General features: G+C 40.3%; 1 protein-coding gene across 1 annotated transcript in view; it reads left to right on the forward strand.

The window, feature by feature from the left end:
* Positions 1–13251, forward strand: part of itga11b (integrin, alpha 11b) — a gene marked incomplete at its 5' end in the record, with an annotated part of 26342 nt that continues 13091 nt past the window's right edge. The window contains 13 exons of the mRNA XM_079450949.1: positions 1–44; positions 1216–1403; positions 4350–4461; positions 7553–7662; positions 8416–8507; positions 8576–8690; positions 8924–9051; positions 9226–9374; positions 9542–9686; positions 9817–9979; positions 10047–10117; positions 12517–12661; positions 12980–13128. Of these exons, the coding sequence (XP_079307075.1) occupies positions 1–44; positions 1216–1403; positions 4350–4461; positions 7553–7662; positions 8416–8507; positions 8576–8690; positions 8924–9051; positions 9226–9374; positions 9542–9686; positions 9817–9979; positions 10047–10117; positions 12517–12661; positions 12980–13128 (1611 nt within the window). The remainder of the gene's footprint in view (positions 45–1215; positions 1404–4349; positions 4462–7552; positions 7663–8415; positions 8508–8575; positions 8691–8923; positions 9052–9225; positions 9375–9541; positions 9687–9816; positions 9980–10046; positions 10118–12516; positions 12662–12979; positions 13129–13251) is intronic.

Genomic DNA, 13251 nt, shown 5'->3' on the forward strand with positions numbered 1-13251 from the left:
ATGAACGAAGCCAAACCTCTGCAAATCAACCCTTCCATCCTGTTGTGAGTCTCTGTTTCTTCAAGATGACCTCATGTTTCAGACTTAACTCACTGTGCATTGATGTGGCTGGTAGATGTTGTTTTAGCACATCTGGTCATTCTGTGGTCTCAATAAATTGGACGCAGGATTAATTACAGAAGTCTTGGCTGTGAACGTTATTAATTTATGCCGAACACACCCTCCAAAAATCTTTATTAAGACTTTATAGCGTCTGACTGACGACTTGGGCTGATGGATATTCCAGAATATTTGGATAACTTCTCATCTCACAACAAATATGTGCAAGTTATGAACAAGTGTATATTTATGCGTGTACTTCTTCATGTTTTTAAATTCAACGTAGTTTTGTTAAATGGGGTTAAACTCCCCAAAATTACATCAATATCATACTTACATTTCAAAAATAATATAATATAAATATTTTTTGTATCTCAATCGGTGGTGGTTGTGTTCTGTGGGTCACTTTGGATAAAAGCTGACAAATGTAAAATGGTTTTGAATGGCGTAAGATGCTTTATCATAAGGTGGTGATAAAACTCATAATTGGATGCTGTTGTTATTTCCTCCTGTCTGGGGTCTTAAACACACTTGCCACATGTTTCACCGCATGAAGGTAAAGTGTTAATGCAGAGCATCCAGTGCTGCGGTCGCTCTTATTTCCTCTTCAGCAGCCGCCAGGAGATTCATTGGCTTCCAGTATCACTGAATCACTCTTGTGACACCGTTTGCTAAACCGTTTGTTTTTTAAAGCCACTGTAGTTCAACTTGTGGGGAAAGAACCATTAATGACTGAATTATTCATTCACATCCACATCAACAGCTATAAGTTACTAGAAACAAGTTCAAGAGTTGGCAAATAAATCACATATGCAATAATACATAGTATATATAATGAATTATTGTGGATTACATATGCACAATATAATAAATACTTTATATTCAATTCAAAAACGCTTATTAAGAAAGTAAATAGGGTCAGTGACGGAAAGCATCTGATTGGCTGACTTCACACATATAACCTTTACGTTGCACTTTGTGAAATAACCTGGCATAATTCTCTCTCTCTCTCTCTCTCTCTCTCTCTCTCTCTCTCTCTCTCTCGCGTGTCTCTCTGTGTTTGAAGTTGTCTCTCTCTCTCTCTCTCTCTTTTTCTCTGTGTGCATGTGCTTGCAGGTCTCTTGTAGTAGCCGCTGTCAGCTCCTCCTCTTGTGATGAAGCTCTGTTGCTCTTCAGGGCTCCATCAGATGTGATCTTCTGCTTCTGCTGTGAGGACGTCAAACACACAAGCACTGATTTCATCACGTATGAACTTATGGAGAACTCTTACGTCCTGCTCCTGTGGATCGGCTCTCTGCTGCCAGGTCAGTTCATCTGTTAAAGCATGCGAGGGATTCAAGTTCATTTTAGGGGGTTTGCAGGTGTATAACTCCATGTCTATGTCTGCGTGGGTTCCTTGGTTTTTATACTCGTACATACATCTGTTACACATGTTTAGGCACAGAATGTCTCGGAGGCTCAGAAGTTTGTCCTTCATAGTTCAAGACACGTAATTGAGCTCTAAATTGTCTTAAGAGAAACTTGGAAGAGAGTATGATCAGGGTAGCCGCCAACTTCCAGGGCGGAATTTTACGAGCGAGATGTTTTGCCGGATCAAACACAAAATCTGAATCTCTTTGAAATGTTATGGAATTATGCAAAGTGTGACGTGGGTTTGATAACTGGCTTAATAAACGCTTGCTGTGGATTACGGCACAGCACATGAATCTGTATTTATTTTCCCTGAGGGACGATTTATGAGCTGGAAAACAGTGACATCAGACCTTCGCCCATGAAGGTAGTCCCATCCTATCTAGAACCAGCAGAACACGAGAATGTCTGTTATTTCAATAGTATCATATCATGACGGACGGCATTAAATAAATTGTGCCGTAGGGGTTGCAAACATTTATCTAAATTTCAAATACATTTTCAGAGTCGGTGCATAAAGACATTGAGCAGAAAAATAATTGATGGTGGATGCAGACGTGACCTCTGAGCTACTCTAATGCATCGCAGATGTGACATTTTGTGTGGAATTAATGTGCGTTCTTGCATCACCAGTGAAATAGTCAAAGTCATTTACTGTGTACGAGTAACCTATCTAACGCCACAGACTGTAAACAAGATCCATTGCTGTTTACAAAAAATAAACATATACAGAAAATATAAACCTGAACCGACTAGCCAAAGTCTTACTTGCAAATGACAGACAGGTGTGTTGGATTTGGGTTGAAACCAGACTCAGGAGTTGACTAACCCTGTCCATGTGTTGCATTTACATGTGTGATCCAGTAGAAGGCGTAGATTCATTACACCGTCTCTAAGTGCCATGATCTCCCAAATGCCTTCTTTAAAAAAATGAAATGTCCTCGAATGGAAAGTGCATTCTTGTCTCCAGCGTGCATGTTTCTCTTTTTCCATTAATGATTTGGAGGCATGTCATAAAAGAATCTTCGTTCTGGATAAAGGGTCTCCATCCATTTTAACCAATGAAACACACAAGGCTTATGGTTTATATCAACGTGTGGCAGCTATAAAGTCGGAATACGGGAGAGATGTTGGTTTTATTACTGTGTTACCGTGGCGACTCTTGATTAAAGCTCTGATTGGCTGCTTGGACAGGAAGTATTTGCGTTGGTTTTTTTCAGACAGATTTGAACCTACTTTCAGCTAAATCAAAACCACACTGTCTCTTTAAACGCATTCTAGCATCATGCCAGGTGAAGTTTGGGATACTTTCATCATGACGTTCTCAAACTTCTGCAGAACAGAAGATATTTTGAAGAACGTTGATAATCAAACGACACTGAACCCCATTGACTGTATGATCACAGCACCACTGACACATTTCTCAAAATATCACCTTTAGTGTTCCACAGAAAAAAGAGTCACACAGAGATTTACAACCACTCGAGGGTGAATAAATGATGACAGAATCTGTATGTTTTGCCATCCCTTTAAATATTTTCTTCTGCTTTGGATTCACGTCTCCAGAACTCTTCCAACCGGCAGCAGTATCAGATTTGATTTTTGTCGTGTCTGAATCGTGTCCATCTAGTTGTGTGTAATCTGAATGTTTACGAACTGGATCCAAACCACAGTGTGGTTTGAAATCCAATTGCAATCAGATTTTGTGGAATGTGTCTCAGAACGGTCAGATCACATTTGGGGTGTTTTTTTTACATTTTGCACCCTAATGTTAGTGTCGCTATGCAGGCATCAGATCACTAGGATGAGAGTAGAAGTTACGGACACACGAGGTGATAAATAATTGAGTCTTTATCTCTTTAAGCGTCTCAGATGATGAAGTACGTGAGTGCTACTGTTCTTACCGGGGCTTTGCTTTCATTCGAAACATGTGGCTGAATTATCTGTGTGAATCATACATGAAGCATCATTATAATCTCACCAGATCTCCACGGGAATCCAGATTTATGAGAACCGGGGCATGTTGTCACATGAGGTCAGCATGCGTTCAGTTTTGTAATTTTTTGTAGTCAAATGTTCGCAAAAAAAAAGAGACAAAATTGTTGTTTAACACATCCTTGACTCAAAATGAGTCACACATCCTTGAACACAACAATAAAGGGTCTGATGTTGTATATTTTTAATTCATGGGGGAAGAAAGGCGTCTGTCAATTGAACAGACACATTGATGGTTAATAGTTACGTTTAGTCAAAGTACGGGGTGATCAAATAAACAAATTCCATCTCCTGAATCGACAAAGTACCAGAAGTAAATTTTTCTTTCTGATGTGTTAAGTGCACGGGACGTTGAGTTTGAGATTTCAGACCTTCTGTTGGATAGAAATACAAAGGAAATATGATTTGTATAAACCCATCTTGAACTTTTTTCTTCTTTCCCGTCAGGGGAAACGTTTCCTGAGGAAATGAAACTTGAAAGGTGATGTGACAAGGTTTCTGTGATACCATATTCCTTCCTCTCATCCAAGTGACCTTTCCTGATAAATACTTTAATGAAATCCAGAAGCTTGTGCGGTTGAGAGGATGATCCACCGGGGAAAAGGACAGAGAAATGCCTTTGATGGCTTTTATCGTGAATTTTATTGTCTGTTCTCTTTATCATCTATGGGACGCGTGTAAGATGAGTTGTGTTTTTGTAACAGCGCTCTCGCATTGATTAATGCATGTGATATTGAACGTTGCTATTTCACTGGATTCATGCCAAAATGGTTTACTCCAAATCAAGCACCATCATGTGAGTTGCTGTTCCTTTTTCAAGCAATGTTTTTCTTTCTTTGTTTCAGTGCCCCAGACCTGCTTTAACATCGACACACGGCACGCAAAAATCATCCAGGGGTCAAGGGACGCGCAGTTTGGATACACAGTTCAACAGCATGAGGCCGGAGGACGGAAATGGTAACATGATGTTTATCCTACTGATCTCTGTGTAAATGATTTCTCACTATATATTCATAATGTTCATAATGAGAGATGTTCTTTGGTCCGTGTGAATGTGGATCTGAGATGGTTCATGTTTTGCTCAGATGTTGCTGTTTCATGCCTGTTAAAACATTTCTAAGATTCCTGTCGTTTCATTGAAGTTTAGCAACGTTTGTCTCAGATTTTTCTCTTAAACTTTTGGACACAAAAGAGTTATGCGTTATTACGGACATCGCAACTCTCATCATGCGCATTTGTTCCAATAACATTGAGATCGTTGACGTTTTACTTTGGTTTCTTGGAAAATGTGAGCACAGTTTCATCTGAGATTGGTGTTGTTTGATCTGAGATAATTTCGAGATCTCATTTGTGAGTAATAAGCAGGACTTCAGCAGCTGTTTGTCTTTGTGAAACTCTTTTTTATCATCTGTGTTTTATCAGATGAAACCCTGCTGTGAAATGTCATCGCTCGCACACTTTCAGCTTCCACAGTCTGCTGGCAAAGATAAAGTCTCAGATTTGGTCTTGAAATGGTCTCATCTCATGTCTCGCTCTTGCAACATTACATTAAATGTCACATCTCAACTGCAAACAGTGTCTGCGCAGATTTATGGCTAAAGAATTAGCTGTACACAGAAGCGTTTCTCATTTAAACCGATGATGTAAGTTTTGTTTTTTTATCATAGCATCAGGTTTATAATGAATCTCTTTGTCTTAATTCTGTGAGATCGGTTGCTGAACCTGCACTAAAACATACAGACAAACGTCTAAACAGAATGTATGTTTAAGAGCGTAAACATGTGAAATGCTGTTGAGCAAACAGTGCCGCCCCGTCTTTACTGTTACCCGTCCAGATTTTTACTGTAACTCATTTTAAGACTAATCAACTATACTTACGCTGTCATCGTTTACGGCCTTTTAAAACACAGCCTATTGTTTTTGAGTCATAAAAACCCTAGACACAAAAGAATAAACATCATTAACCAAACTCCTACTGCACAAAAACCACAAATCCGGACGTCAGCTTCCTGTTGTTTCATCCTGAGGTTGGATAAATAAGTCACGGTTCCCCAGCAGCGAGAAATCTGGGGCTCTTTGATGTCCGCAGGTAAATAAGTGGAAAGTATTTGCACTTGTCTCGGCAGCACTTGCGACTTCTGGAAAGTATGTTTTTTGTGGCCTGTAATTCCCAAACCTCCTTCTGTGCATCCCATCTCAGACATAGCAGATCAAGACAAACCGTGTGCCGCGCTCGTCCCTCTGGAATGAGATTTACTTTGCAGGAATGTTGTTTTGGTTTTTCTTTGGTGGAATAGTGCGTAAATTCAGAGGATGTTATGCTGTGTTCACACCACATGCGGATTAAGCGGTTTGCGTGAGTAAATTACATACAAAGCCTGTGCAAAGACCAAATAGACGCAAACTCTCGGAAGGCGATGCGAAAAATGCAAATTTACCAGCGAGAGTGCAAATGCGCGAGTGGATATTTCAACTCGCGCAACTCGCTCATTGACACCTACTGTTTGATGGGTCCGGAGACGTGAAGACACTCCCAGTCGAGGGATATTTTTCAGGTCACTCAAGCGAAAATAAGGCACTATTCCCGCTAGGCGAGTAAAAAAGAGCGTGGAACGTGATTGTTCGCATTAGGTGTGAACCCAGCATTAGTGTTGCTAAAGATAAATGTCGATAAAACATCCATTCAGAACTTGTTTATGTTAACCCTTTGTCAAAGAGATATTTATTTATTATTCAAAAAATTGCTAAATATAAATGTTATATTTGTATTATAAGCTACTTTTGTGGGTAATGGAGCCATTATAAACTCCCGGCAATCATTTTTATTTTAACTTCCAGTCATTTAAGTTGCAGATCGAGCAACGATATCGCGATACTCTGGAGGGTAAACTTGACCTCTCACGTTCCTCTTCCCACAAATCAACAATTTTATTCTGTTTGCGAGTGATGTAATTCAATCTGTTTGTTCAGACGGCACCGTTACATCTGGGATAATGCTTATACTAATCTGATCTGACTTCTCACGCCAAAACACATTTCTGAAAGTCCAATTATAGTCAGATTTCTAAACCCATAGAAATTTGAACAAATCCTGTTTCACACACATGCTTTTGGGTTCAGACTAAAGACCAACTAAATGGATTTGAGTCTGACACGTCTACTGTTTTTGAGAGAAGAACTCAATGACCTCAGTTGACTTTGTATTGATGCTTTTAAAAAATGTCAATGGAGCTCTTGAAGTTAAAGGGAAACATTTAAAAAGTTAAATGTTAATACTAAAAACGGCTTCAAGCTCTTTCAAGTTGGCCCAGCTGTTGGGTTTTGATGGTTTTAAATGTTATACAGTGTGTAGCTCTATAATTTTTCAGTGGCGGTTGAGCTCCAGTTTGAGATCTGGATGTTTTGGCAAGTTGTATTAGCGTCAAATAGCTTAGAAAAACGACGTTCTTCACACAATTTTCTCAGCATAGACTAAACCTTCACTACGGGTGCCAGCGGCAATCTTACATTCCAACAGTAAGTGACATTCAGAGCGGTGCCCATCACAGGGTCAAAGTTAAAAACAACCGCTACAAAGAATCAAGTCAAGTATCCGAATCCCTCTGAGGAGCCAAGACCAAACGTCCTCATGTCGCTCCAAGTTGTTTTCTCAACAGGCTTTGTGATGAAGGTATGTCAGGATTGACAGAAGGGTCAGAGCGGCAAGAGAGGAATGTAAACATTCACATGAATGGATGTCACCGTCCAAACTTTGGGATGTGGCTTGTGGCTGCATTTGGATGTGAGAAGCATTGCAGTGTTGTGCAGTTGCTTTCTGGGATATTTGTAGCTGAAGCTGGAAAATCTGTTGAAGAGCTTCATTCTGTTGGGCTCATGCTATTTTTTCCAGATTTACCAAAAACAGTACATATAATGTTGGCCAAATTAGTTTAATTATAAAATGCATTATTTATTAATTTGCAAAGTAATTTAATTAAACAAGCATGTAAAAAGGCTCAAATTATCCATGTTATGTAGGTATTTGAGCAAATATTTGTTTGTATTTCAGGCTGTTAGTTGGTGCTCCCTTTGAGAAGAGTGGTAAACAGCAGACGGGTGATGTCTACAGATGTCCAATAGATAACAAACCTGTGACCAACTGCACAAGGCTGCATCTAGGTATCGTATCACCGTCTGATTACAGCATCATATCACCATCTGGTTACAAAACTGTATCACCCGTCTGATTACAGCATCGTATCACCCGTCTGATTACGGCATCGTATCACCCGTCTGATTAAAGCATTGTATAACCGTCTGATAACAGCATCGTATAACCCGTCTGATTACAGCATCATATCACCATCTGGTTACAAAACTGTATCACCCGTCTGATTACAGCATCGTATCACCCGTCTGATTACGGCATCGTATCACCCGTCTGATTAAAGCATTGTATAACCGTCTGATAACAGCATCGTATAACCCGTCTGATAACAGCATCATATCACCATCTGGTTACAAAATCCTATCACCCGTCTGATTAAAGCATCGTATCACCCGTCTGATTACAGCATCATATCACCATCTGGTTACAAAACTGTATCACCCGTCTGATTACAGCATCGTATCACCCGTCTGATTACGGCATCGTATCACCCGTCTGATTAAAGCATTGTATAACCGTCTGATAACAGCATCGTATAACCCGTCTGATAACAGCATCATATCACCATCTGGTTACAAAATCCTATCACCCGTCTGATTAAAGCATCGTATCACCCGTCTGATAACAGCATCATATCACCATCTGGTTACAAAATCGTATCACCCGTCTGATAACAGCATCATATCACCGGTCTGATTACAACATCAGATGATATATTGAGCTGACTATTTTCAATGGATTATGTTCTTTGTTTTTCTCTGAAGGAAAGATTTCCCTGAACAATGTGTCGGAGCGCAAAGACAGAATGAGGTTAGGAATGACTCTCACCTCAGACCCCAGAGACAACAGCTTTGTGGTGAGTCTGCATTACAACTTAAGTGTTGCGTTCAACATTAATGTTGTTAACACTGTGCTGTTTTACAGGCGTGTGGACCTCTGTGGTCACATGAGTGTGGAAGTTCATACTACACCCCGGGTGTCTGCTCGAGGGTCAACAGCACGTTTAAATTCACCCACACCATTGCTCCGGCCTTTCAAAGTAAAGAAAACCACATGTACCTCTTCAGAATAAAAGAACTAAATGTGAAAGTGAAATGCTTCTTAATAAAGTCTTTTCCCTGTAGATGCTGACCACACACACACAAATTATTATCTGTCACATCACCCTAAAACACCTAAATCACCTGAAAGCTTTGTTCATTCACACCACGGATGTCTTATATTCCTAATCGTTCCTAATTTGAAAGAAATGTTAACAGATATTTTCCACAGGATGTGAGACTTACATGGACATAGTCATTGTGTTAGACGGATCAAACTCCATCTACCCCTGGTATGAGGTGCAAGATTTCCTCATCAATGTCCTGCAGAAGTTTTACATCGGCCCAGGACAAATCCAGGTGCTCATGAGCCGCAAAATCAGTTTGGCCTCTTATGTGTTTTCATCTTTATCTTTTGCTCTTGTGTCTCTTGTTCTGTATATATATCACAACAAATCAGAATAATCGAGTCAGGCTCTATTTTTAGACTTCGACTATTTTTCTAACCGAGCAGCTTTCGGATTGGGTTCTCAGGTTGGAATAGTCCAGTATGGAGAGCGAGTTGTCCATGAGTTTCGTCTGAGTGATTTCCGTACGGTTGATGAGGTCGTAGCCGCTGCCAAAAACATCGAGCAGCGAGGTGGAGAGGAAACCCGCACGGCTCTGGGGATTAATGTGGCACGGTACGATATAGCTCTAAAAGTGCTTATGCTAATGTAACTTTTACATCCTGTGTATTTGACATGTTCGTAAAATGCTTTATTTGATGTTTTCGTAAAGCACTTGTTGTTTTAAATCAGTCCTAAAACATTACTAGCAAGCATAATTGAAATCTGTGTATTTATTACAGAACTCAAGCGTTCAAACACGGAGGTCGTCCGGATGCTAAGAAGGTCATAATCGTGATCACAGACGGGGAGTCGCACGACAGCGCAGACTTACAGAGCGTCGTTGAGGAAAGCGAGAAGGACAACATCACGTTGTACGGGATCGCTGTGAGTCGAAGCGAATCTTCCAGATGCTCAGATTCTCGAGTTGTGTTGAGACGAAATGGCAGGTGTGGACACCCGAGCGTCGTTTCTCATGCCGTTGTCTCACGGTTTGACTATTCTAATGCATTTTCAGGTTCTTGGCTACTACAATCGGCGAGGCATCAATCCCGAGGCCTTCCTGAGGGAAATCAAGTCCATCGCCACAGATCCCGAAGAAAATTTCTTCAGCGTGACGGATGAATCTGCACTGAAGGATATCGTCGATGCTCTCGGAGAGAAAATCTTCAGCCTGGAGGGTATGATAGAGAAATCACATCTTAACCATAATACATCAATCAAATTCATCATTCATCTTTTCTGCAGGTACCATCCAGAACGAGACGGCCTTTGGTTTGCAGATGTCTCAGGCTGGTTTCTCCTCTCATATCGTGGAGGTGAGTTCAGAGAAGAAATGTAAATATTGACCATATTGCATTAAGCACTCAGCGGTGTTCGTGAAATGTTGTTATATCGCTCTTTACCCTTTCGCCTCGTGTTTTAAACTCTTCCATTAGCCCGGAGCAGAAACTATGCTATCGCGGTCAAAATAAAGATGTAAAGAATCGTTTGTTTACTGTATTTTTCGCCTCACAGAAGCATTACATTCCTGTAGTTCGATCACATTGAGGCAGATTGATGATGTCTAAAGTTGTTGAGAGTGGTTCAGAGAAATGCTCTGAATGATACAGGTGAGGGGAATGAAGGTTTAGACTTAGTAGAAGGACAACTTACACCAAGAAAAACAAAATCCCTGGAGCGTCTCTCGACAATGGCAATCTGAGAGGAAAGATATCGTCTCGGAAAGTTTTCCTCTTTGGATTTCTGCGTGGGGACGTGGTCCAGAAAACACATATGGTTTTGTTGATTCAAGCTTTTCCAGCTTCACACACACACGTGCCCTTGTGTTATAATGTGAGCTCTCGTACATGTGACTGCCTTTGTGATGGAGCTTTTTGCTTTATTTGCTTGTGGCTGTAAATATTTTAAAGGAATAACTGTGTTTTGTTTTCTTATGGAAAACGGTTCGGTGACCGCCGAACGGCAAATAAAACGTAATCCGATGAAAATAAAAATGTGGAAATCGGTTTATTAGCTTGTGCGTGACATGCTTAACTAGACTGCTTTGCTTTCGTATGAAATAAAGAAGTGCCAGACCTTCAAAAACTCAAAACCCTGTGAGCTTTTTCATTGCCTACATAGGCGGCTGCCTTTTAAGACATGATGATGGAACAGATTGTCCTAAAGTGAGTGACTTGGGATGCTTTACATCGTACATCACATGTTTAAATGTTTGCGGCTGTAAAATAATTGAACCCCTGTGTTGATGCAAGGAATGCTGGGAATGCACATAGTCATACATGTATAGCTTGAATGTTCTGTAAATTACTTTGGATAAAAGCTTCTGCCAAACGCATGAATAAAAACATTTACTAGATTATTGAGCTGAAAGAGAAAATGAACCACAATAGACAGATTACGCTAATGCACTTTGTGATGTCTCGCAGGACTTTGAAAGTTTCCGTTCAAACATTTGTGTAGCGTGTGCACACCAAGAATGAAAACTGTTTATCTGCACTGTTTTCTAAATGTAGACAGATTTTTAAAAACGTTATTTTCATATACTTTTCAGAATTGTGTCACCAGCTATAGGGATAGTTCACCCAAAAATAGTTGTTTATTCATCCTCATGAGTTTCTTTCTTCTGCAGAACAGAAAAGAAGATATTTTGAAGAATGTTGGTAACCAAACAACCCTGAACCCCTTTGACTTCCGTTGCATGAAACATTTTCAAAATGTCTTATTTTCTGTTCTATAATAGGAAGTGAATTGATTTGATTCTACAGCTTTCTCAGGTATAGTGGTTGAAATGATCATCCTACATTTTAACAAACCACAGTAAGATACTGCACACTTCCATCAAACCAAATACAAATAAAGTGATTTTGACATTTTCTACCTGAAAACTTAAGCGATGTTGTGCTTTTTTGAATAGTTAGTAGCATGTTATGCTGTTTTCGGTTCCACTCACATTTAATATTTAGTATTTGTTCACGAGTTTGTTTTAGCAAGCACAACTCATAAAATGAATGGAACAATTCGTACCGAGAGTATCGGAGAGAGTTTATTTTGCAATTGTGCCATGGCAGCGGTTCAAGCGTCCACGTCGACATTGCATGAGAAAGGTTTTGGCACACAGAGCGGTGAGCTACAGATGACTGAATACGTTTCTCCTCTGACTCATCCCGCTGCTTCTGGTCCTTCTTCCAAATATCATCCCGACTGTTTCCTCTCCAAATGCTTTTTTGTGCATTAACCTGCGCATCAGCCAAATCTTTCCTCTAGTCTTATTATTGCTCGTAGTTGGAGTTTGTGTTAGTATGTGACTTGTAAAACGTATCCATGTATTTACACCATGGCAACCACTTTTAAACCTCTTTAATACCATGGCTTTAAACACCACTTTGTTGTTTGTTGGACATTCAGTCAGGGTGTGATGGGAATGACTTTGAACGGGTCGCTGTGGGTTGTGGTTTGGTGATGTTGGTCATCGGTTGAGTTGTGTTCGAGAGGTGCTGATGTTAATGCGGTGCAGAGTTTTGGCAGACGCTCTAAGAGCTGCGGGAGGGTTTGGCAAGCTCTCTTTTAACATCATGTATGGGACTTTAATCACTGGCAATGTACCATAATACTCACCGAGTCCCACAGGTGATATGTGTGTATGTTATTCATTCAACAGTTCGTAACGTTTATAATCGAGAAGCGTATAAGAGAAGATGTGTTTGTTTCTCTGCAGGACGGGATTCTGGTTGGGGCTGTTGGAGCGTACGACTGGAACGGAGCGGTTCTGAAGGAGACCCGTCACGGTAAAGTCATCCCCCCCAAATCCTCTTATCTGAAAGAGTTTCCAGAGGAACTGAAGAACCACGGAGCTTATCTGGGTAAGAAAATCATCTACAAAAAGTGTGCTACATTAGTATACCTCTTTACAGAAATACTTAAAATGATACTTAAGCGTGTACTCTGTACTTCTACTCAATCTTTTGATGCACTTTTACGAACTAAAAATTGGGCCAGTTTACTCCCAAGTAGTATTAAAATAGTACACTTACAGTATAGTAGTATAGTATAGTACCATATTGCATTATACTTGTGTATCCTTTTTTTTTACCCAAAACTGGCCGATTTTTGTGTATTCTTATTAAACAGATTTACTTCGGCTGTCATTCATGTCAGGTGTGAATTTGATGTGTTTTTAGGGTACATGGTGTCCTCGGTGCTCTCGGCTCAACACGGTCAGCTGTACGTCGCTGGAGCTCCTCGATTCAACCACACGGGGAAAGTGGTCATCTTCACCCTGACCAACAGTGGAAACCTCACCATTATTCACTCTCTGCACGGACATCAGGTCATCCATCCAATAACAACGTCTTGTCTGTGATATATGTTGCTGGTTGAACAGGATTAAGCGTGACTATGTGGGGATTTATTGTGGATAACGGTAAACGTGTGTGTCAGACGATGAGCTCCT

This window comes from Barbatula barbatula (genome assembly GCF_947034865.1).
Source record: "Barbatula barbatula genome assembly, chromosome: 25".
Classification (NCBI taxonomy): Eukaryota; Metazoa; Chordata; class Actinopteri; order Cypriniformes; family Nemacheilidae; genus Barbatula; species Barbatula barbatula.